Source organism: Carcharhinus amblyrhynchos, chromosome 8 (assembly GCF_965287045.1).
Source record: "Carcharhinus amblyrhynchos chromosome 8, sCarAmb.v2.hapA, whole genome shotgun sequence".
In the NCBI taxonomy this organism is placed as follows: domain Eukaryota; kingdom Metazoa; phylum Chordata; class Chondrichthyes; order Carcharhiniformes; family Carcharhinidae; genus Carcharhinus; species Carcharhinus amblyrhynchos.
Window position 1 is genome coordinate 91,380,277 of NC_137331.1, and position 22,131 is coordinate 91,402,407.

At 42.5% G+C, this 22,131-nt stretch overlaps 1 protein-coding gene across 1 annotated transcript in view; it reads right to left on the reverse strand.

Annotated features, from left to right (window-relative positions):
- Nucleotides 1–22,131, reverse strand: part of LOC145346764 (SWI/SNF complex subunit SMARCC1-like) — a 174,649-nt gene that overhangs the window by 55,458 nt on the left and 97,060 nt on the right. The window contains exon 21 of the mRNA XM_080194463.1: nucleotides 17,971–18,132. Coding sequence (XP_080050589.1) covers nucleotides 17,971–18,132 — 162 coding nt within the window. The remainder of the gene's footprint in view (nucleotides 1–17,970; nucleotides 18,133–22,131) is intronic.

Below are 22,131 nucleotides of genomic sequence, written 5' to 3' on the forward strand. Positions count from 1 at the left end.
TGGTCACCAGGCAAGCTAAAAAACTGCGAGTATAAAACCCATCAATGCACAGTGAAACAACCTGTGAACTGGCATCGGGGAAAAAAAACAACCACAAAAGTTTCTGGATCATTACACATCATGGTTACCATCAACTTCGTTATATAGATGCAGCCAAATTCCCAGCATTTTGTGTTTTTTCAAAACTCATTTATGGAATGGGAGCAGTGCTGCTAGACCCACCCCAATTGTCCTCAAGAGGGTACTGTTTGTGAGGGAATTTCAAGATTTTGATCCAGCAAAAGTGAAGGAACAGCAATATATTTCCGAGTCATGGATGGTGAGTGGCTTGGAGAGCTCAAGTATCCCAATGTGTCTAATGTCTTTGTTATAATCTTATGATCAAGTTATAGAAATATATCAATCAAGCTGTTACGTTTTGCTTAATTGCCAATAATAAAGGACACTAACACACCACCTGACTAAATGTTTAGCTGACAAATGAGGTACACCTCATAGCCTCATGCCAGTGCAAGCCACACCTCCACGGCTTAATTACAGGCCAAATGCCGCAAAGCTGTAAAGGTTGAGCAGTTCAAGTATGATACCATAGTCCCTGGCAATTAAAGATCAGTAGTACTCGATAGCAGTTATGGATTTGGACAGTGCTGCCCAATGGTGGTGAGTTCCTGCAGTGCATCTGGTAAATGGTACAGACGGCTGCCACTGTTCATCAATTACGGAGAGAGAGAGAGAGAGAGAATTTGTGGAAGGCATACCAATCAGACATGTTGCCATGGCCTGGATGGTGTCAAGCATTGTTGGAACTGCACTCACCTAGGCAAGTGCAGATTATTCCAACACACTCCTGACTTGTGCCTTATTGACAATGCACAGGCTTCAAGGAGCCAGGGGGTGAGTTGTTCACTGCAACATTCCTAGCCTCCAATCTACTCATGGTCACAATATTTATATGTCCAATACACTTTAGTTTCTGGATGTTCGCAGGGGATTCAGCAATGGTCAAGGGGCAACGGTTAGGTTCTCTCATTTTATTTTATCTTTAGGGGTTCTCTCTTGTTAGAGATGGTCATTGCCTGCCAAACGTCAATTGCCATTCGTCAGCTCAAGTCTGGATATAGTCCAGGTCTTGCTGCATTGGACATGAACTATCTGAATCTGACGAATCTCACATGATGCTGAGCAAACATCCCCACTTCTGATCTTATGATGGAAGAGAGGTCATTGATGAAGTATGGTCGGGCCAAAGACACCTTAACCTGTGTGACTTTGTCTCCTGCAAGTGTACTTGCAAGATTAGACTTGGCAGTTAGTTCACATGAACAAACGGTAAAAATGAATTGGATATTTTCATGGAAACTTTTAAAAATGGAGATGGGCAAGATGTTACATTCTTTTTTTTCCCTCCAACTAAATACAGATAAGGATTCAAACACAACCAAGCCCAATATTACAATACAGCACCAAGGGAAAGCAAGACAGGCACTAAATTAGTGATTCCTTTAAAGAGTTATTGTAGACACAATGGGCCAAATAACCACCTTCTGTGTTGCAACAATTCGGTGATTGTGTGACAAAGTTTGTACCATTATTGAACAAGGGTGTGAGGGTTAGGCCAAAAAACTATAAGCCGGTTAATCTGACTTCAGTGAAGGACAAACTGTTGGATCAATTCTGAGGCAAGTTAAACAGTCGCTTAGAAAGGCATGAGTTGATCAGGGGCACTCAGCACACTTTTGTTCGGCAAAGATAGAATTTTTTTGAGGAAGTAGCGAGGACAATTGGGGAGGGTAGCACATACACATTGCTACATGGATTTCACTATGGCATTTTACAGGATCCCACATGGCAGACTGGTCAGAAAAATGAAATCTCATAGGATACAGCTCAATGACAGGAAGTAGCAGGTAATGGTCGATGGATAGGTTTGCGAATGGAAAGTTTTTTTATTGTGGTGTTCCACAGAGCTCAGTGTTGTGGCCCTTGTTTGTTGTATATGTTAATGACTTGGACTAAAATGTGGGAGGCGTGATTGTGTAATTTGCAGATGACACAAAAATTGGTTGTGTAGTTGATGCTGTAAAGGATAGTTGTCAACTCCAGAATGACATCCATGGTTTGGTTAAGTGGGGAACAAGTGGCAAATCGAATTCAATCTGCAAAGCAAAAAAAATGGTGAGGGCATACAAAGCAAGGGAATACTCAATAAAACAAAAAGAAACTAAGAAGGTTTGGAAAAGCAAGAGATTTTGGAGGTCCTTGAAGATGGCAGGACAGGTGGGTAAAGTAGTCAAGAAATAAATGGAATGCTTTCCTTTATTGGGTGAGATATTGAATACAAAAAGCAGGAGCGCATTTGTATTGTATAGAATGCTAGTTAGGCAACAACTGCAGTTGTGTACAGTTCTAGTCACCACATTTGAGTCCCAGGTTGATAAGGCTGTTAAGAAGGCGTACGGTGTGTTAGCTTTTATTGGTAGAGGGATTGAATTTGAGCTGTGAGGTCATGTTGCAACTGTACAAAACTCTGGTGCGGCCACACATGGAATATTGTGTACAGTTCTGGTCGCCGCATTATAAGAAGGATGTGGAGATATTGGAAAGGGTGCAGAGGAGGTTTGCCAGGATGTTGCCTGGTATGGTGGGAAGGTCTTATGAGGAAAGGCTGAGGGACTTGAGGTTATTTTCATTAGAGAGAAGGTGGTTAAGAGGTGACCTAATTGAGGCATACAAGATGATCAGAGGGTTAGATAGGGTAGACAGTGAGAGCCTTTTTCCTCATGGTGATGGCTAACACGAGGGGACATAGCTTTAAATTGAGGGGTGGTAATTATAGGACGGATGTCAGAGGTAGGTTCTTTACTTAGAGGGTAGTAAGGGCGTGGAATGCCCTGCCTGCAGCAGTTGTGGACTTGCCAACTTTAAAGGCATTTAAAGTCATTGGATAGGCATATGGATAATATTGGAATAGTTTAGGTCAGAGGGTCATTAGATTGTTGCACCGACCAGTGTAACCATCAAGGGCCGAAGGGCCTGTACTGCACTGTAATGCTCTATGTTCTATTATAGGAAGGACATAATTACTCTCCTGAGTGGAGAGAAGATTGACAAGAAAGTTGTACAAGAAAGGGGCGGCACGGTAGCACAGCTGCTTCACAGCACCAGATCTGGATTTGATTCTTGGCCACTGTCTGTGTGGAGTTTGCATGTTCTCCCCGTGTCTGCGTGTGTTTCCTCCAGGTGCTCCGGTTTCCTCCCACATTCTGAAAGACATGCTGGTTAGGTGCATTGACTCAAACAGGGATCAGACTGTGGCAACTAGGGGAATTTCATAGTAAATTAATGGCAGTGTTAATGTAAACTTTACTTGTGACTAATAAACTTTTTTTTAAACTAGGGCTTGAGAATTGCAGCCACGAGGAGAGTTGGATAGGTTACAATTCTTTTCCCAAGAACAAAGGATGCTAAGGGGTGACCTCATTGTAAAGTACTAAATTATGAGGGGCCTAGACAGGGTAGGCAAGAAAGAATGGTTTACCCTAACTGAAGGGTCAATTACCAGTGGGCATAGGTTTAAGGTGATTGGTGGAAGAATTAGAGGGAACAGGAGGAAAGCTTTTTCACTCAGTTCACTACCTCCACTGCTATTTGCAGCTAAAATGCTCAACTCATTTAAAAGGTTCCAGGATCTACACCTGAAGTAACCTGCAATGCTACAGACCAAGTACTGGGAAATCAGATTAAAGTAAGTGGCTAGTTTCTTTTTCCTTTTTTGACTGATACGGACACAATGGGTTAAATGGCTCTTTCTGCATTGTAACTTTTCCATAGTAAGCTGTTATTCTCACTGTTAATTGATTATTTTACTTCAGTTTGTGGGATATTACACTTGGAAAATGTCTACTGTAATTGGGTTAGTCCCTACACATCTTAGTTCTAATACCTACACTCATCTCAACCACTAGGCTTTGGTATCAATAGACTATCGATCCAAAATTCAGCTGATGTTCTGGGGACCCAGGTTCAAATCCCGCTGTGGCAAATGATGGAATTTGAATTCAATAAAAAATATCTGGAATTAAAGAATCTACTGATGACCATGAAGCCATTGTAAATTTTTGGAAAAACCCATCTGGTTCACTAATGTCCTTCAGGAAAGGAAGTCTGCTACCCTTACCTGGTCTGGACCACGTGAGACTCCAGAGCCACAGCAAAGTGGTTGACTCTCAACTGCTCTCAGGCAACTAGGGACAGCAATAAATGCTGGCCAGCCAGCGATACCCATGTCCCACAAATAAATAAAACTGAAACTTCAAACTCTACTAGCTCCTTATGCCCCAAACTGACCATGATCTTTCTTGGCCTCAATATCTTCTTTCGTAATGCCACTTGATGGGAATTCAGCAATCACCCCAAAGTCATACATCCCTCTGTTCAGTTAATACATACGAACATAAGAAATAGGAGCAGGAGTAGGCCATCTAGCCCTTCGAGCCTGCCCCGCCATTCAATAAGATCATGGCTGATCTGTCGTGGCTCAGTTCCACATTCCCGCCCTCTCCCCATAACCCTTAATCCCCTCGCTTATCAAAAACCCATCAACCCGCGTCTTAAAAATATCTAGCGAGGCAGCCTCCACCACCTCAACGGGCAGAGAATTCCAGAGATTCACCACCCTTTGAGTGAAGAAGTTCCTCCTCAACTCCGTTCTAAACCGCCCCCCCCTTTTTCTTGAGGCTGTGCCCCCTAGTCCTACTGTCCTTTCTGAGCGGGAAGAGTCTCTCCACCTCTATCCTATCCATCCCATTCATCATCTTATACGTCTCAATGAGATCTCCCCTCATTCTTCTAAACTCTAACGAGTACAAGCCTAGTTTATTCAGCCTCTCCTCATAGCTCCATCCCCTCAACTCCAGTATCAGCCTAGTAAACACCCTCTGCACTCCCTCCAAGGCCAAAATATCCTTGCGTAAGTGCGGCGACCAAAACTGCACACAGTACTCCAGCTGCGGCCTCACCAATGCCCTATACAGCTGCAGCAAGACCTCCCTACTTTTATATTCAATCCCCCTCGCTATGAAGGCCAGCATTCCATTCGCCTTCCTGACCACCTGCTGCACCTGCAGGCTGGGTTTTTGCGACTCATGCACAAGGACCCCGTGGTCCCTCTGCACCATTGCCTGCTGCAGTTTTTCGCCACGTAAGAAATAGTCCTTCCTACCATTATTCCTACCAAAGTGGACCACCAATACCTATTTCTTCTTTTTGATCCCTTCATTTCACCATCCATTAAGTGTCTCCAAGTAGCATATATATTCTCGGCTACTGGAATAATCTCTGCCAGCACTTTTACTATGACATCCTTCAAAGGAGAAATAGATATTAAATGAGTGCAGGGATGTATGATTCTGGGGTGATTGCAGAGTCCCCATCAAGTGGCACCATGAAAGATATTGAAGCTAAGAAGGATCATAGTCAGTTTGGGGCATAAGGAGCTAGTAGAGTTTGAAGTCTTTTTTTAAAAAAACAGTTTCAAGTCTCATGAGGGAATGAGACCTCCAATGTGGATTGTAAAAGGTCCTAGAACACTGCTAAAACTACAGCAGACTAGTTTGCCCAATGTTATGGCCAAATCACTCAACCAGCATCACAAAAACAGATAATCAAAACAACCTCTGTGGGACCTGTGTTATGTATAAATCAGCTGCCTCCCACAATACAATGCAGTTTGCACATCAAAAGTATTTTACTGGTTGCAGAATCCTTTGCAATGTCCTTGTATTGCTCATTCTTTGTCACCATCCGCAATCCAGTTTGCTTCCTCTAGCAGTCAAGAAAATGATCCAATGCTTAAAAGCAAATTACTGTGGATACTAGAATCTGAAACAAAAACAGATAGTGCTGGAAAATCTCAGCAGGTGTGATAGCATCTGTGGAGAGACAACAGAGCCAACATTAAGTCTGGATGGCAGCTCTGACAAAGAATCACCTAAACTTGAAACATGAGCTCTATTCTGTCTCCACAGATGTCAGACCTGCTGAGATTTTCCAGCATTTTCTGTTTCTGCTGCATTAGAAATGAAAGTTGGTTTGAGAACTGCAACAAGATTGCCATCTCTTCTGCCCAAGTTACTGAATTCAGGCTATTTTGATGGATCAAAACAAATTAACGTGTCAAAATCTTCAATCCCAGACTGCCCACACACAATCATGCAATAACAAGTCTCGTCAAAGTTCATTTGTAAGGCATGTTGTCACTATTGATCGAATACACTTTGCGTCAGGCTCACTATTTTTTACCTCAGGAGTTTGCAAATGGTTGATTCTCATGTCCCATGCACAATAATTGCCCTCACACTTCAAGACCAGTTTTTGGATTTTCCAACACTCTGATTGTAAGTGGATAAAGTGGCATTTATTAAATATTCGTTCTCACGTTATGAGCACCATTAGCAAGGCTAGGTTTTGCTGCAGAACCTTAATTGTTCTTGACAAAGATGGTGAACAAGTTCAATCTACATGGGAACTTTAGGATAAAAGTAAATACTGTAGATGCTGGAAGTCGGGAAGAAAAACAAAAAAGGCTAGAAAAACTCAGCAGGTTTGGAAGCATCAGTGGAGAGAGAGTAATAGTGTTTATGTTTCAAGTCCTTATGACTCTGCCAGAGCTAAGGAAGGGGAGAAATGTGATGCATTTCGTACTGTTCAAGAGGGGATGGAGTAGGTGGCAAGGGATGAGCGGGAGCTAGGAGAGATTTTGCCAAAGATGTCATGGAGCATAAAACATTGAGTATTAATGGCAGTGTTAAATATTTAGGTGCCATTAGTGGCATAAAGTTAAAACAGCAGAATGTGTTAGTTGCAGAACAAGGGTCAGTGCGCCGTGAAAGCAAAACTGAAGTTTGGAATATAGTGTTCAATCCTGGTTGCCACGCTACCAGAAGGGTGTGGAGGCTTTGGAGGAGGTACAGAAAAGATTTACCAGGATGTTGCCTGGTATGAAGGGCATTAGCTACGAGGGGAGGTGGGAGAAACTTGGTTTGTTCTCATTGCAACAATGGAGGTTGAGGGGGGCGACCTGAAAGTAGTCTACAAAATTATGAGGGCCATGGACACAGTGGATAGTCAGTCCCCCCAGAGTGGAAGAGTCAATTACCAGGGGGCATAGGTTTGGGTGAGAGGGGCAAGGTTTAAAGGAGATCTATAAGGCAAGTTTTTTTAAAGATGTGGGTATGCTGGCGCTGGACTGGCGTAAACACAGTAAAAAGTCTGACAACACCAGGTTTTAGTCCAACCGATTAATAAATCAGCTGGACTAAAACCTGGTGTTGTCAAAGTTTTTTTTAAACACAGAGGGCGATGGGTGCCAGGAACTTGCTGCCAGGGGAGGTAGTGAAAGCAGATACAATACTGACTTTCAAGGGATGTTATGACAAAGACATGAGTAGGATAGGAATGTCAAGGTATGGTTCCCAGAAGGGACGGGGTTTTAGTAGTCGGGCTGTATGGTCAGTGCAAGCTTGGAGGGCTGAAAGGCCTGTTCCTGTGCTATAATTTTCTTTGTTTGAAGAACAATCTATAGGCTGGCCCCAAGGAGAGGTGGAAGGTATTGGGATAAAATGGGATTTAGAAAGTGGGTGGGGGGAATAAAATGGAGTTAATAGCTAGTACAGAAGGATGTAACATGCCTGGCATGAAGGGCAGTAGCTAATGAGGGGAGGTTGGAGAAACTTGGTTTGTTCTCACTGGAATGATGGAGGTTGAGGGAGATGCTTCTCCAGTTTGTGTTGGGCTTCACTGGAACATTGCAGCAGGCCAAGAACAAACATGTGGGCATGATAACAAGTGGTGGCAAACAACTGCAAGGTTGGAGTTGTGCTTGTGAAGTGAACATGTGTTCCGCTAAGCAGTCACTTAGTCTGCATTTAGTCTCCCCAGTAGAGAGACAACATTGGAAACAGCAAATACAGAAGACCAAATTGAAGGAGATTCAGTGAAAGGTTGCTTCACTGAAGACGCGTGCTGAAGCCTTGAAGGGGAAAAAAAAAGGAGGATGTAAAGGGGCAGGTGTTGCAACTTCTGTAAGTGCAAGAGATGGTGTCAGGGAAGGGGATGAGAAGGGTAATGGAGTAGACCAGCACAGAGTGAGTGGTCCCTGCACAGTGCTGACAGGGGAGCTAAAAAGGAAGATGTGTTTGGTTATGGCATAATGGAGTTGGCAGAAAATGATCCTTTGAATGCGGTGGCTTATGTGGTGAAAAGCAGAGACAAGGGAGATCCTGTCATGGTTCTCGGTGAGGTGGCGAAGGTGTGAGGGCAGTGTTGAGAGAGATTGGTCAGACACCATTGAGCCCACTGTTAATCATAGCAGGGCGTCCCTTCAATTCAGGAGAACAGAAGATATGTCAGAAGAATAATTTTGGAACATAGCATAATGAGAACAAATGTTACAGGAAACAGGGTGTTAAGAGCTGTAGGAGTTGGTGGGCTTGTAATGTTAGTTAGCCTACCACCAAAAATGGAGAGGGAGAGATCAAGAAAAAAGGGGAGGCAAGTGTTGGACATGGACCACCAGAAGGGGATAAAGGGCTATAAATTGCAAGAAAAAACCCCCGAAATTTTCCAGGTCCAGATAAGAGCATGAAGCTGCATTAAAAGCTGCAGGTGTAATGTACTACCCTGCCCTGAGTAGGGCTGAAACAAGGAATTTTAGGATTTTGACTCAATGGTAATGAAGGAACAACAATTTGGAGGTAACATTCCTAAAAATTGTTATGGAAGCCTTGCTGAATACAGTACACTGCTGCTGGCTTTAGGATAAATTTTCCCCAGGACACACAACAGATCATGTCTTTTGTTTGAAATAGTGCTCTGAAATCATTTACATCCATACAAGGAGGAAGGAGGCCCCAGTTTAAGGCCTCATCCGAAAGATGCAATCCTCTAACAGTACACAACTTCAGTGATGTACTTTAGTGCCAATCTAAATTTCATGAAGGTTCATGAAAAATATTAAGTGAGATGCCAGGTCTTGATTGCAGTAAAGCACAGTAGTTAGCTCCATAAAACGAGAAATCGAGCATAAAATTTAAAAAAATCTTCCAGCTTTCATTATTCAGTGTTGTGTGTTTCAGGGTTGAGCATAACTGTAATGATCCATTTTGTTGAACAGTCTAGCAGTTCCCTTTGGCAGAATTTCAAGCAGCATTTTGGTGAACAACACAACGACGTTTGCTGGTAATCTTTGAACATAGAAGATAGGAGCAGGAAAAGACCTTTCAGCCCACTCCACCATTCATCACATTCATGGTTGATCATCCAACTTAAAAGCCTAATCCTGCTTTCTCCCCATAACCTTTGATCCCATTCACCCCAAGTGCTATATCTAGCCGCCTCTTGAATACATTCAATGTTTCAGCATCAACTACTTCCTATGGAAATGAATTCCACAGGCTCAACACACTTTGGGTGAAGAAATATCTCCTTACCTCTGTCCTAAATGGTCTACCCTGTACCCTCAGACTGTGATCCCTGGTTCTGGACACCCCCAGTATCGGGAACATCCTTTCTGCATCTACCCTGTCTAGTCCTGTTAGAATTTGCTAACTTTATGAGATTTCCCCCTCATTCATCTGAGCTCCAGCGAAAACAATCCTAATCTAGTCAATCTCCCCTCATACATCAGTCCCACTGTCCCCGGAATCAGCCCAGTAAAACTTCGCTGCACTCCTTGGGAGCAAGAACATGCTTCCTCAAAAGGAGACCAAAACCGTACACAATATTCTAAGTGTGGCCTCACCAAGGCCCAGTATAATTGCAACACATCCCTGCATCTACACTCAAAATCTCTCGCAATGAAAACCAACATACCATTTGCCTTCTTTACCACCTGCTACACCTGCATGCTTACCTTCAGTGACTTGTGCACAAGGACACCCAGGTCCCAATGCACACTTCCTTCTCCCAAGTTACAGCCATTCGGGTAGTAATCTGTTTTCTTCATTTTGCTTCCAAAGTGAATAACCTCACATTTATCCAAAATTATACTGCATCTGCCATTGATTTACCCACTCACCCAATCTGTCCAGCTCGTGCTGAAAGATCTATGCATCCTCGTCACAGTTCACCCTCTCACCCAACTTGGTATCATCTGCAACTTTGAGATGTTACTTTTCTCCCCCTCATCCAAATCATCAATACATATTGCAAAAGCTGGGGTCCCAACACCAATCCCTGCGGCATCCCACTAGTTACTGCCTGCCAATTTGAAAAGGACCCATTAATTCCTATTCTCCGTCAATTAGTTTTCCATCCATCTCAATATACTTCCCCCAGTCCCAAGCGCTTTAATCTTGCGCAATAATCTGTTTTGCGGGACTATGTCAAAAGCTTTCTAAAAGTCCAAATATACCACACTTACTCCTGCAACTCTACTAGTTACATCTTTAAAAAATTCCAACAGATTTTTCAAGCATGATTTCCCCTACATAAATCTATGCTGACACTGTCTGATTCGGTCACCGCTTTCCAAATGCTATGTTATATAGCCCTTGATAATGGATTTGAGAATTCTTCCCACTATCAATGTTAGACTTACTGGTCTATAATTCCCTGTTTCTCTCAAACTCCTTTTTGAATATTAGAGCAACATTAGCTATCCTTCAATCTACAGGGACGGTTCCAGAGTCGATAGAATCCTGCAAGATGACCACCAATGCATCCACTATTTCTACAGCCACTTCCTTAAGTACTCTGGGATGTATATCATCAGGCCCTGGGAATTTATCCGACTTCAATCCCATGAATTTTCTCAGCACTATTTCTTTATTAATATTGATCTCCCTCAGTTCTTCCCTCTCACGCTACCTCAGGACAGTTGAACTCTTCAGCTAGGAGCAATATGGGACAGAAAATTCTTTGAACCAAATCTGCCTTTTTTCCCTGTAAGAGATGAGGGAACTCAATCCTAGGTATTCACTGTTTCTCCTGGGATGTATGAAGAGACAAAACTACAGGTTTTGGATTGTTGCACAAACTTGCCTCACGGTCAAAAAATTTGATTTGATTTATTATTGTCACATGTATTAACATAACAAAAAGTATTGTTTGTTGCGCACTATACAAACAAAGCATATTGTTCATAGAGAAGGAAAGGAGACAGTGCAGAATGTAGTGTTACAGTCAAAACGAGGGTGTAGAGAAAGATCAACTTAATGCAAGGTAAGTCCATTCAAAAGTCTGATGGCAGCAGGGAAGAAACTGTTCTTGAGTAGGTTGGTACCTGACTTCAGACTTCTATATATTTTTCCTGACAGAAGGTGGAAGAGATGATGTCTGGGGTGCGTGGGGTCCTTAATTATGCTGGCTGCTTTGCTGAAGCAGTGGGAAGTGTAGACACTGGAGGCTGGTTTGCATGATGGATTGGGCTACATTCACAACCTTTTTCAGTTCCTTGTGGTCTTGGGCAGAACAGGAGTCATGCCAAGCTATGATGCAACCAAAAAGAACGCTTTCTATGGTGCATCTGTAGAAGTTGGATAGAGTCATAGCTGACATTCCAAACTTCTTTAGTCTTCTAAGTAGGGGCACTGGTGGGCTTTCTTAATTATAGTGTCAGCATGGTGTGTGTGTGGGGGGGGGGGGGGGAAGAAGGAGGAGGAGGAGGAGGAGGAGGAGGAGGAGGAGGAGGAGGAGGAGGAGACAGACAGAGACAGACAGAGAAACAGAACAGGTTGTTGGTAATCTGGACATCAAACAACTTGAAGCTCTCGACCCGTTCTACTTCATCCCCATTTATGTAGACAGGGGTATGTTCTCCTTTACGCTTCCTGAAGTCGATGACAATCTCCTTCGTTTTGTTGACATTGAGGGAGAGATTATTGTTGCCACACCAGTTCACCAGAGTCTCTATCTCATCATTGTTGGAGATCCAACCCACTGAAATCATATGTTCAACAAAGTCAAATTTTATCTCAAAACTTGACATGAAATGCTAAAAAGGGAATATGCCCTCCACCAACACCACTCAATGCACTGAGACATCTGGCAACGCATTAAATGGCTACCATGTTTCTCTCCAAAGCATTTGAAGTGCTCTGATAAAATCCTGAAAGTGTTTCATTGCAACAAGAGGGCTTAAAAAAAATCAGTTAACAGTGGTGGAGGAAACCCTTCAAGATTTGCACATCCAATGACTTATTTTAGATACTATATTTTATGACAAGCTGGGAAACACTGCTGGCAATTGGTAACCAAAGCATTAGAGTGCACTTAAACATGGACAATTATCTGCAGCTCATCAGTTTCAAAACCATACATGCAAAAAAAGCTTTTAAACAAACATCATGCTTCCAGAATTAAGAACAGGAAAAGGACCTTACAACAGCTCACTTCGCTGCATGCAGATGCCAGCATATCAGAGCCAATTACCCAGTTGCAGTTTGATGAGAGGAGATGGTTGAACCTTTTCGACGGGTCAGGCCAAGCGTGATGGAAGGGACACGAAAAGTATCACAGCAAAACGCCAGCTGGCAGGAAGCTACCCAGGTCTCATGAATACCATGACCAAAGGCTTTGCTTCCTCTGAAAGAATGCTGTCGGTGATTTGGAGTCGTGTGCATTAGTATAATGAATGGGCAGAAGAAAATTTTTTAAATCCTAAAGACCAGTCACCCCCATACAATAGCAAAACATGTATGATGTACAGCTAAGATTTTTTTAAACATTTTCAACAGAGAAAAATTCTTAGGTTCAGAGCTGGCTGAGTTGGTGCATGTAGAATGTAACCACGTTCTCTACCCAAAATATTCGAAGTTCAATTCCTGGTCTGCATGGCACAACCTGACTTCAGTTGATTGCCAATGCACAAAAAAAAACTTCAGCACACTCGAGAACAGAGGAAAAAAACGAGAAGGTAATCAGTTATACCATTCTGGATTAGAACGGTCTCCTCCCCTTTCCAAAATGGCTTATAAGAAGTTAATATGTATAGATGTTCTGTGTTTGAATAAAAGGCTGTATGTTGAGGCTCATGTAGCCAAGTCATTTGACTCACCAAAAGTGTGCTGAAACAATGAAACTATACCACAACATAACCTTTCTACAAAAATGAGAAATAAAAGTTTAGTTCAGTTTATTTATTTATTAGTCACAAGTAAAGCTTACATTAACGCTGCAATGAAGTTACTGTACATTCCCCTAGTAGCCACGTTCTGGTGCCCGTTCGGGTCAATGCACCCAACCAGCACATCGATCAGACTGTGGGCGGAAACCAGAGCACCCGGAGGAAACCCATGCAGACACACGGAGAACATGCAAACTCCACACAGACAATGACCCAAGTCAGGAATCAAACCCAGGTCCCTGGCGCTGAGAGGCAGCAGTGCAAACCAAGGTGCCACCCATGAAGTATGATGCAAAGAAGACACAAAACATGTGTGCAGAGCCAGTGGCAGATCAATGGCTACAGAAGCTTGCACCACCAGGACAAAAAGGTGAAAGTAGGATTAATTTCCGATTCGTTTCGCCAAGGACACACTGGACAGAATACTCTCTTGTGCAGTGAACCTTCATAGTGAATATTTACTTAGGGAAAGGATAGGTCGTGAGAACTTAACAGGAAAGCAACTAAAAGTAATAATCAACATCCATTTGTCATCCACTTCACATCTTGACATAAGAACATAAAGAAATAGGAGGAGTAGGCCATCTAGCCCTTCGAGCCTGCCCCACCATTCAATAAGGTCATGGCTGATCTGAAGTGGATCATTCCATTTTCCTGCTTTCTCCCCATAACCCTTAATTCCCTTGTCTATCAGAAATCTATCTACCTGTGACTTAAAGATATTCAACGAGGTAGCATCCACCACTTCAATGGGCAGAGAATTCCAGAGATTCACTATCCTCTGACAGAAGTTGTTCCTCCTCAACTCCGTTCTAAACTGTACCCCCCCCCACCTTATTTTGAGACTGTGCCCTCTAGTTCTGTTTTCCTTTCTAAGCGGGAAGAATCTCTCTACCTCGACCCTATCTAGCCCCTTCATTATCTTGCAAGTCTCTATAAGATCCCCCCTCAGCCTTCTAAACTACAGGCCCAGTCGATTCAAACTCTCTTCATAAGCTAACCCCCTCATCTCCGGAATAAGCCTGGTGAACGTTCTCTGTACTCCCCCCAAGGCCAATATATCCTTTCGCAAATAAGGGGACCAAAACTGCACACAGTACTCCAGTTGCGGCCTCACCAGTGCCCCATACAGTTGCAGCAAGACCTCCCTGCTTTTATATTCCATCCCCCTCGCTATAAAGGCCAACATTCCATTTGCCTTCTTGATCACCTGCTGCACCTGCAGACTGAGTTTTTGTGATTCGTGCACAAGGACCCCCAGGTCCCTCTGCACTGTAGCATGCTGCAGCTTTTGACCCTTTAAAATAATAATCCCTCCTACTGTTATTTCTACCAAAGTGGATAACCTCACATTTGCTGACGTTATACTCCATCTGCCAGGTCCTCGCCCACTCACTCAGCCTACCCAGATCTCTCTGCAGACTTTCTGCACCCTCCGCGCAATTTGCTTTTCCACTCATCCTCATGTCATCAGCAAATTTTGTTACCCTACATTCAGCCCCCTCCTCCAGGTCACCTATGTAAATGGTAAACAGTTGAGGCCCCAGCACTGATCCCTGCAGCACTCCACTAATCACCGACTGCCTATCAGAAAAGCACCCATTAATTCCAACTCTCTGCTTCCTGTTAGATAGCCAATCCTCAATCCACGCTAACACTTTACCCCCAACTCTCTGTACTTCTGCAGCAACCTTTTGTGAGGCACCTTATCGAATGCGTTCTGGAAATCTAAAAACACCACATCCACCAGTTCCCCTTGGTCTACAGCACTAGAGACATCCTCATAGAAATCCAATAAATTTGTTAAACACGATTTCCCCTTCACGAATCTGTGCTGCATCTGCTTGATCAAACCATTCTCTTCTCGGTGTCTTGCTAATTCTTCTTTGATGATGGACTCTAACATTTTTCCACCTCCGGACGTTAAGCTAACCGGCCTATAATTCCCTGCCTTTTGTCTGCTACCTTTTTTAAGCAGCAGCATAACATTAGCTGTTTTCCAATCCTCCGGCACTTTCCCAGAGTCCAGCGAATTTTGACAAATAATTACTAAGGCATCTGTTATTACTTCTGCCATTTCTTTCAGAACCCTGGGATGCATTCCATCCAGTCCTGGGGACTTGTCCACCTTCAGTCCCATTAGTCTACCAAGCACTACCTCTTAGTGACAGTAATTGTATTAAGGACCTCACCTCCTACCATTCCACTATCTTTAATATTCGGTAAGCTATTTGTGTCCTCCTCGGTGAACACCGACAAAAAACTTATTTAAAGTCTCAGCCATTTCCTCATTACCCACTGCTAAATCCCCCCCTCGTCTTCCAAGGGTCCAACATTCACTCTAGCCATATGAAGAAAGTCAGCAGATTCTCAACTGTGTTGCTCAAACCAAGTTCCATTCTCTTCCAACTCCTGTGCTCAGTGACCAGTACTAGCTCTCAACTCAACAACACCTCATTATTTATAACTCTTAAAAATCACTTAATGGTTGGGATCATTTCTGCCCTCCTGAAAGCTGAAGGCCAAAAAAACTTTATTGCTCCACAAACTTAGACATTAAATTTCAATCAGGAAATTACAAGCAACTGTGACAAAAATAAAATAAACTGACTTCAAGCAGCTTTCTCAATAAAGAATGTCCCTATCTGCAATTCCTTATCTAGTAAGTCACTATTTATAGAGGGCACAGGGAAACAAATCAAAGCAGCAATTATCAGCATGTCACTTGTACTCAGTCACATTAGCAGTCAAATGTCAACACTTTAATTTCAAGGAATCCACAAGAGTCAGCTAATTTCACAGATTTAAATTTCTTTAAAGATGATGGCAGAAGCTGCAAAGACCAGGTGGTTTGCAGCACTGAAGAAACAGAATTGACTTTGCCCCTAGAATGCCCTTCAGTGCTTCCCGTGGGATTCAGTAGATCAGGACGTAGGGTTGGGAGGTGAGACTTCAGACAGGCAACAGAACACCCAGCTAATTTTTACTTCTCACAGTGTCCCAGATAGTCCCCAGCGAAGCACTAATCAGCAATTGTGTTGAGACAGTTCAGTGCTACACTGTGTGGGGTATTTGCCCATCAGTCAGTGTAGCTCCAATGCATGCAGCACACGTGCATGATGCTCCACAACATGATTTTTCATTCTAAGCAATTAGTTAAGAGTTACTGCATTCCTCCCAACAGCAGGTCATACTGCAAAATGTCTGGCAGGTGCTCAATACATTTCATACAGTCCAGAAGGAGAGAGATGAGTGGAGAAGCAAAGGAGAAAAATTTCCCACACTGCTCCAATACCAAGCCATAACCACGACAACAGCAAATTTAATTTCACTGCAAGCCTTAAAGGTAGGTTAAATATGTCATTTATTATGAACAGCAGATTTCTAAAAAGTCATAATTGCTGCTGGAACTAAGGCAAATTAGTGTCAATGATAGCATTCTAATTAAGACAAGATATAAATGAAAAGATTGCTTCAGAACAAAAAACTATGTTGCATATTTAATCAATTAACTTGGGGAGATTAAACTCAAAGTCACAGGGTGAGTTTTCAATTGACAGGGCCCCAAACCACAAATTATTCTATTTGGCTAAGCAAGTGTGGGTAAAGAAACAAAAGATCTATCCAAATGAGGTGTCAATGGATAGATGCTCTTATTCAAAGTGAAAAAATAAGTTATGAAACTAAAAAAAAAACAATAAAACAGATAAACAAAAGAGCAGAGGTTATGATCTGAAATTTTTAAACTCAAAGTTGAATCCAGAAAGGTCTAGCGGTCCGAGTCGAAAGGCTAAGTGCTGTTCCTCAAACTCGCATTGAGCTTCAGTGGAACACCACAGCAGGTTAAGGAAACATCAGACTGGAAGCAAGGTTGAAAATTGCAGTGACAAGCAACAGGAAGCTCAAGGTCATGCTTATGAATTGAACAGATATGTGTAACAAAGCTGTCACCTAGTATATTTGTTCTCAGCAAAGTAAGCACTTTATGGAAAGTAACATCTTCTGATATTTTTTCAATTCTCACTTTCCTCAGTGTGGTTGTCAGGGTCCTGCACTGTTTCCTATCTATTTGAGGGACTTTTACTCTCATCCCATCACCTTCCACCTACCAGCCTGTGTTAAAGGGATTATCCTGCACTATTTCTGCCACCTCCAGTGCAATGCTATCACCAAACATCTTCCCCATCCTCTCCCTCTCAGCATTACCAAGAGACTATTCCCTCCAATCCACTCCGCAGTCATCCCCAATATCTCCTCCCTTTCCACGCAAGTGCAGGAGATACAACGCTTGCCCTTTTATCTCCTTTCTCAGCATGCAAGGGTTCAAACACTCCTTCCTTGGGTTTTGCACCATGAGACCTTGTCTCCCACCCTGCACTCCATCAGAAGCCTTGCTTTTTATTTTTCCATCCTGCCCCCACAATTCCCTCCCTCCCCTTCATTTGCTCACAAACTATTACCTATCTATCATTCCTTGATTCTGATGAAAGATCACAGATCTGTGACATCAACTCGGTTTCACACTCCACAGATACTGCTCTTGTACTTCAACAGTCCTGCTTTTATTTTAGATTTAGCATTTGCAATATTTTGTTTCTTTGTGAAACTAACTTCAAGCTGAAAATCAGCCAGAATACTGCTTGGGAACACAAGTTTGTTTTTAAATGCAGCTCTCTTATAAAGCAAGAGCAGCATAGACAGTGGCGTGGGGCAGGGGAAACTTAGCCTCATACAAATCACAATGGCCGTACATAGTCACATCACCACCAACAGGGTAAGGGAGTCTTGTCTTGAATATAGAAGTGTGCATTTGTAGGAAAAAAAGCATTGAAGGCATTTTAACTTACCTGTTTTCTCTGGTTCCTCTGGGGCAGTGCCTGCAATGCCACTGTTTTCCAGGCCATATGAAGGATCCACTTTCCCAGAAGACCGGGCCATCTCTTGTACCTTCTTTACATGAGCCTCCACCAGTTCAACTGGCACCTCTTCCCTCACGTGGGAAAATTCCTCTGTGAAGAGAAATATAATTACTCCAAAACACCTCTAACTAACATAACAATGCTCTACTCCTCACCCAGGCATTCTTATAAATCCAACTGTTATAGTCCCTTTTTACTATATGCAACCCAGAAATGCATTAAAATCTTAACAGATTAAAAACACCATGCATTGTGGCTACAGTTACAATCAACTGTGTTGCAAAATATTGAATTCTTTTAAACCATAAAACACAGGAACAGAATAAGGCCGCTCGACCCATCGAGTCTGCTCTGCCATTCAATTATGGCTGATATTTTCTCATCCCCATAACCCTTGATCCCCTTATTCAAACTATTAGTGCTCCAAAAAAGTTCCATTTACACATCTTATTACCGTGCCTGGTTACCAACTTTTGTAATTTAAAATTGTTGGTTATAATCAGACAACCATTATCCATCACACTCCTTCTGTGATAGAATGATAGCATGAATAAAAGATGATAGCCACGCTTCCCACTTAAAGGCAAAAACATAGAGCACACTGCAGCATAAGTTGGTCAATAGGAAACATAACATTAAAGAGTCAAGTCCCTGCATCTCCTGAAACCTCATAGGAAACAAAGAACAACTGATTATCCAGTCAGATGGATGGCTGTGATCTCCTGACCAAAATACAATTATACTACCAGAACACTCAGGAATTATGCACAAAAACTCTTCTCTAAACAAAAATCCTAACAAGGTTTAAACATTGGCTGCATTGTTGTGGTTTGGAATCACAAAGACACATTTCCAACAACCAGGTTTGGGTGACGAGTAACATTTGTACCACATAAGTGCCAAGCAATGACATCTCCAGCAAGAGAGGCTTTAACCATCAACCCTCGACATTCACTGGCATTACCATTGCTCAATCCCCCACTGGGTTACCGCTGACTAAAAACTGAAGTGGGCTAGCCAGATAAATACTGTGATGACCAAAGCTTGTCCACCATCTACAAGGCACAAGTCATGAGTATAATGGACTACTTTCCACTTGCCTGGATGAACACAGCTTCAACACCACCAGGGAGCTTGACATCATCCCAAGCAAAGAAGCCAGATTGATTGCTATGCTGTCAACAAACATTCAGCCCCCCCACCACGACCACAGTAGCAGCAGTATGCAAGATGCACTGCAGGCAGTGCCGGATTTAGACTTGGTGAGGCCTTAAGCTACATAAAGCTCGGAGGTCCCTTGTTAAAAAGTTACACCACAAGGTCTCAAAGGTGTGTACCAAAACAGGACCTTGGGTCACCACAAAAAAATTGAAAACATAATTATGCCTTTTAATTATTTAATAGCAAGGTATTTAAAATGAAAAATACAAATTATTTTCAAATGAATACATTTACTGATTACATATTTAGCATTTCGCTGACTTGATCTCTCTCAGATTATAATATAGTATACCCTGGGAACAATACTTGTTTTGGACCACCTTGCGGATCACCTTGGGTTTGTGGATCCTTAACTGTTTCTGGAGTAAAGTAACTGTCAACTTTTGGTAATTTTTTGAGTTGCCCTTCAATCTGGAGCTTTCTTTCTCTTTTCTGGTATTCGCTCTTAAATGCCCTCTTCATTGTAAACCTTCTGAAATTTTGAGAGGCCCCATGCTGTAGCTTTGTGAGCTTATGCCTGAATCCAGCACTGACTGCAGGAACTTGCCAAGATTCCTTTTAGGGAAGGCACAGTGGTTAACACCACTGCCTCACAGCACGAGGGGCCCAGGTTCAATTGCCGGCTTGGGTCACTGTGTGAGGAGATTGCACGTTCTCTCTGTATCTGCGTGGGTTTCCTCCCACAGCCAAAAGACGTGCTGGTTAGGTGCATTGGCCATTCTCCTTCAGTGTACCCGAACAGGTGCCACAGTGTGGCGACTGGGGGATTTTCAAAGTAACTTCATGTAAGTCTGCTTGCAACACTAAGTGAACTTAAAAACTTAGACAGCGCCTTCCAAATTTAGGACCACTATCATCTAAATGGACAAAAGCAGCACGTATCTGGGAACACCATCACTCATCATCCTGACTTGGAAATATCTCACTGTTCCTTCACTTGTTACTGGGTAAAAATCCTGGAACTCAATCTCTAACAGAACTGAAGTTGTACCCACATCTCAGGGACTACAGCAGTTCAAGAAGTCAGCTCACAGTCACCTTCTCAAGGGCAATAAATTTCGATCTAGCCAGCAGCACCCACATCCTTGTAAAGTGAATTTTAAAAAATTAATTTCTCACAGCTAGTTGTAGTAGTAATATCCTAGAGTTCAAAAGATAAAGAGTGTATTGCTAAGTGAAGAAAAGCATAACAGGAGGTTATGTAAGTCATAGAATCACAGCACTGTTATGGTACAGGAGGCTGCCATTTGGTCCAGTGTGTTTGCATGAGCTCTCCAAACATGCATTATGGCTTAGTGCCACTCCTGCTTTTTCCCTGTACCCTTGTATATTGTTTCTATTCAGTAATCACCTAGTGCTTCCTTGATACCCAATGTGTCTCCACCACACTTCCAGGCAATGCATGAGACCCTTACCACTAAAATTTTCGTGTAAAAAAACCATATTTGCTGATTTTCTAAATCACCTGAAATCTGTGCCCTCCTGTTCTTCATCCCTTTGCGAAGAGAACCAGTTTCTACCTTTTTATCCTGTCCAGCACTCCTCTCATGATTTTGAGCTGCTTTATGAAATCTCCTGTCATTCTTCTTCTCTCCAAGGAGAGCTATCCCAAATTCTCTAATGTATCCTTGTGTTGAAAAGGCAGGTTTTTCAGGTGGTGCTAAAGCCAAGTGACAGCAAGCCAAAGTTGTTTAAGAGGAGGATCTCTGGATTTGAAATTCAGAAAGGAGATCAACCAGATCTTCTGGTATGAAGCATGCAGCTAAAGGACACACCTAACACAAAAAACAACTTTCCCATTGATATGCCTATTCCAATTACTCACAATTCTCTCAAATTGCAGTAATTACAGGGGTTAAATAAATTGTGTGTCTTCTTTCCTGCTGGCTCCAGCAGTAAAAGCAGGTCACCACAGTTGTTCAGGCATCATCTTCCAGGATATGAAATTTCAACAAAAATACGCCCTTCTGAAGAGAAGGTAACAAAACAATCAGACAAATTATTCCATTTATTCAATTCCATTGTTACAGCCAAAGACAAGCTTCACATTAATCTGTCTTGATCATGTGTGGCAGAGTGAAGGCCGACAGCTCATTAAACAGTAAAGCTCTAACAAGGTCAGACAAGGACTGTTCGTTGTTGTCTCATTAATATTTTAAAGATCCATCAACCAAATTTGACAAATCTGGCTCAGTAAATGCACACATTTACCCTGGTGACAAAGCAACATGTCTCCCATGCCTTGCCTCCCTTAGAGAGGCTTACAGAAGAAAAAATATTTTTATCCACGTTTTGTCCCTCCTACTGGGGTCTGAGGGAGCCCAAGATGATGCCTGAGAACTTAGTTGATTTGTTTACAACAGCATATACATTGTAGGCAGCTGTTGCCCTTCACCATCCTAACTCTTATCCCAATTTAAACACAAGATAAAACAAGAATAAAATAACTCTACAGCATTGTTCACATAACCAAGAAGTGATTGAAAGATGTGCATAATGAAAATGGATTTTTGTTGCTCATTCATGGGATGTTAGATCACTGGCAAGGTAAGCATTTACTACTTACTACAAATTGCCTCAAAAAGATGTAGGTGAGCCACCTTGATGACTGCTACATTTAGCTGGTATGGGTATTCCAACAGAACTTTGAAGGAAGATGTTCCATGGTTTTGAACCAACCATTGTGAGGAATGACAATATAGTTCCATGTTAGGCTGGTATTACTTGGAAAAAACTTTCAGTTGGTGTTCCCATGCACCCACTGTCCTGTCCTCATCCTTCATGGGATGAGAGATCATGTCCTTTAAGGTGGAAGAGATCATGAGTTTCACAAATGCTGTCAAAGGAACCTTGGCAAGTTGATGCTGT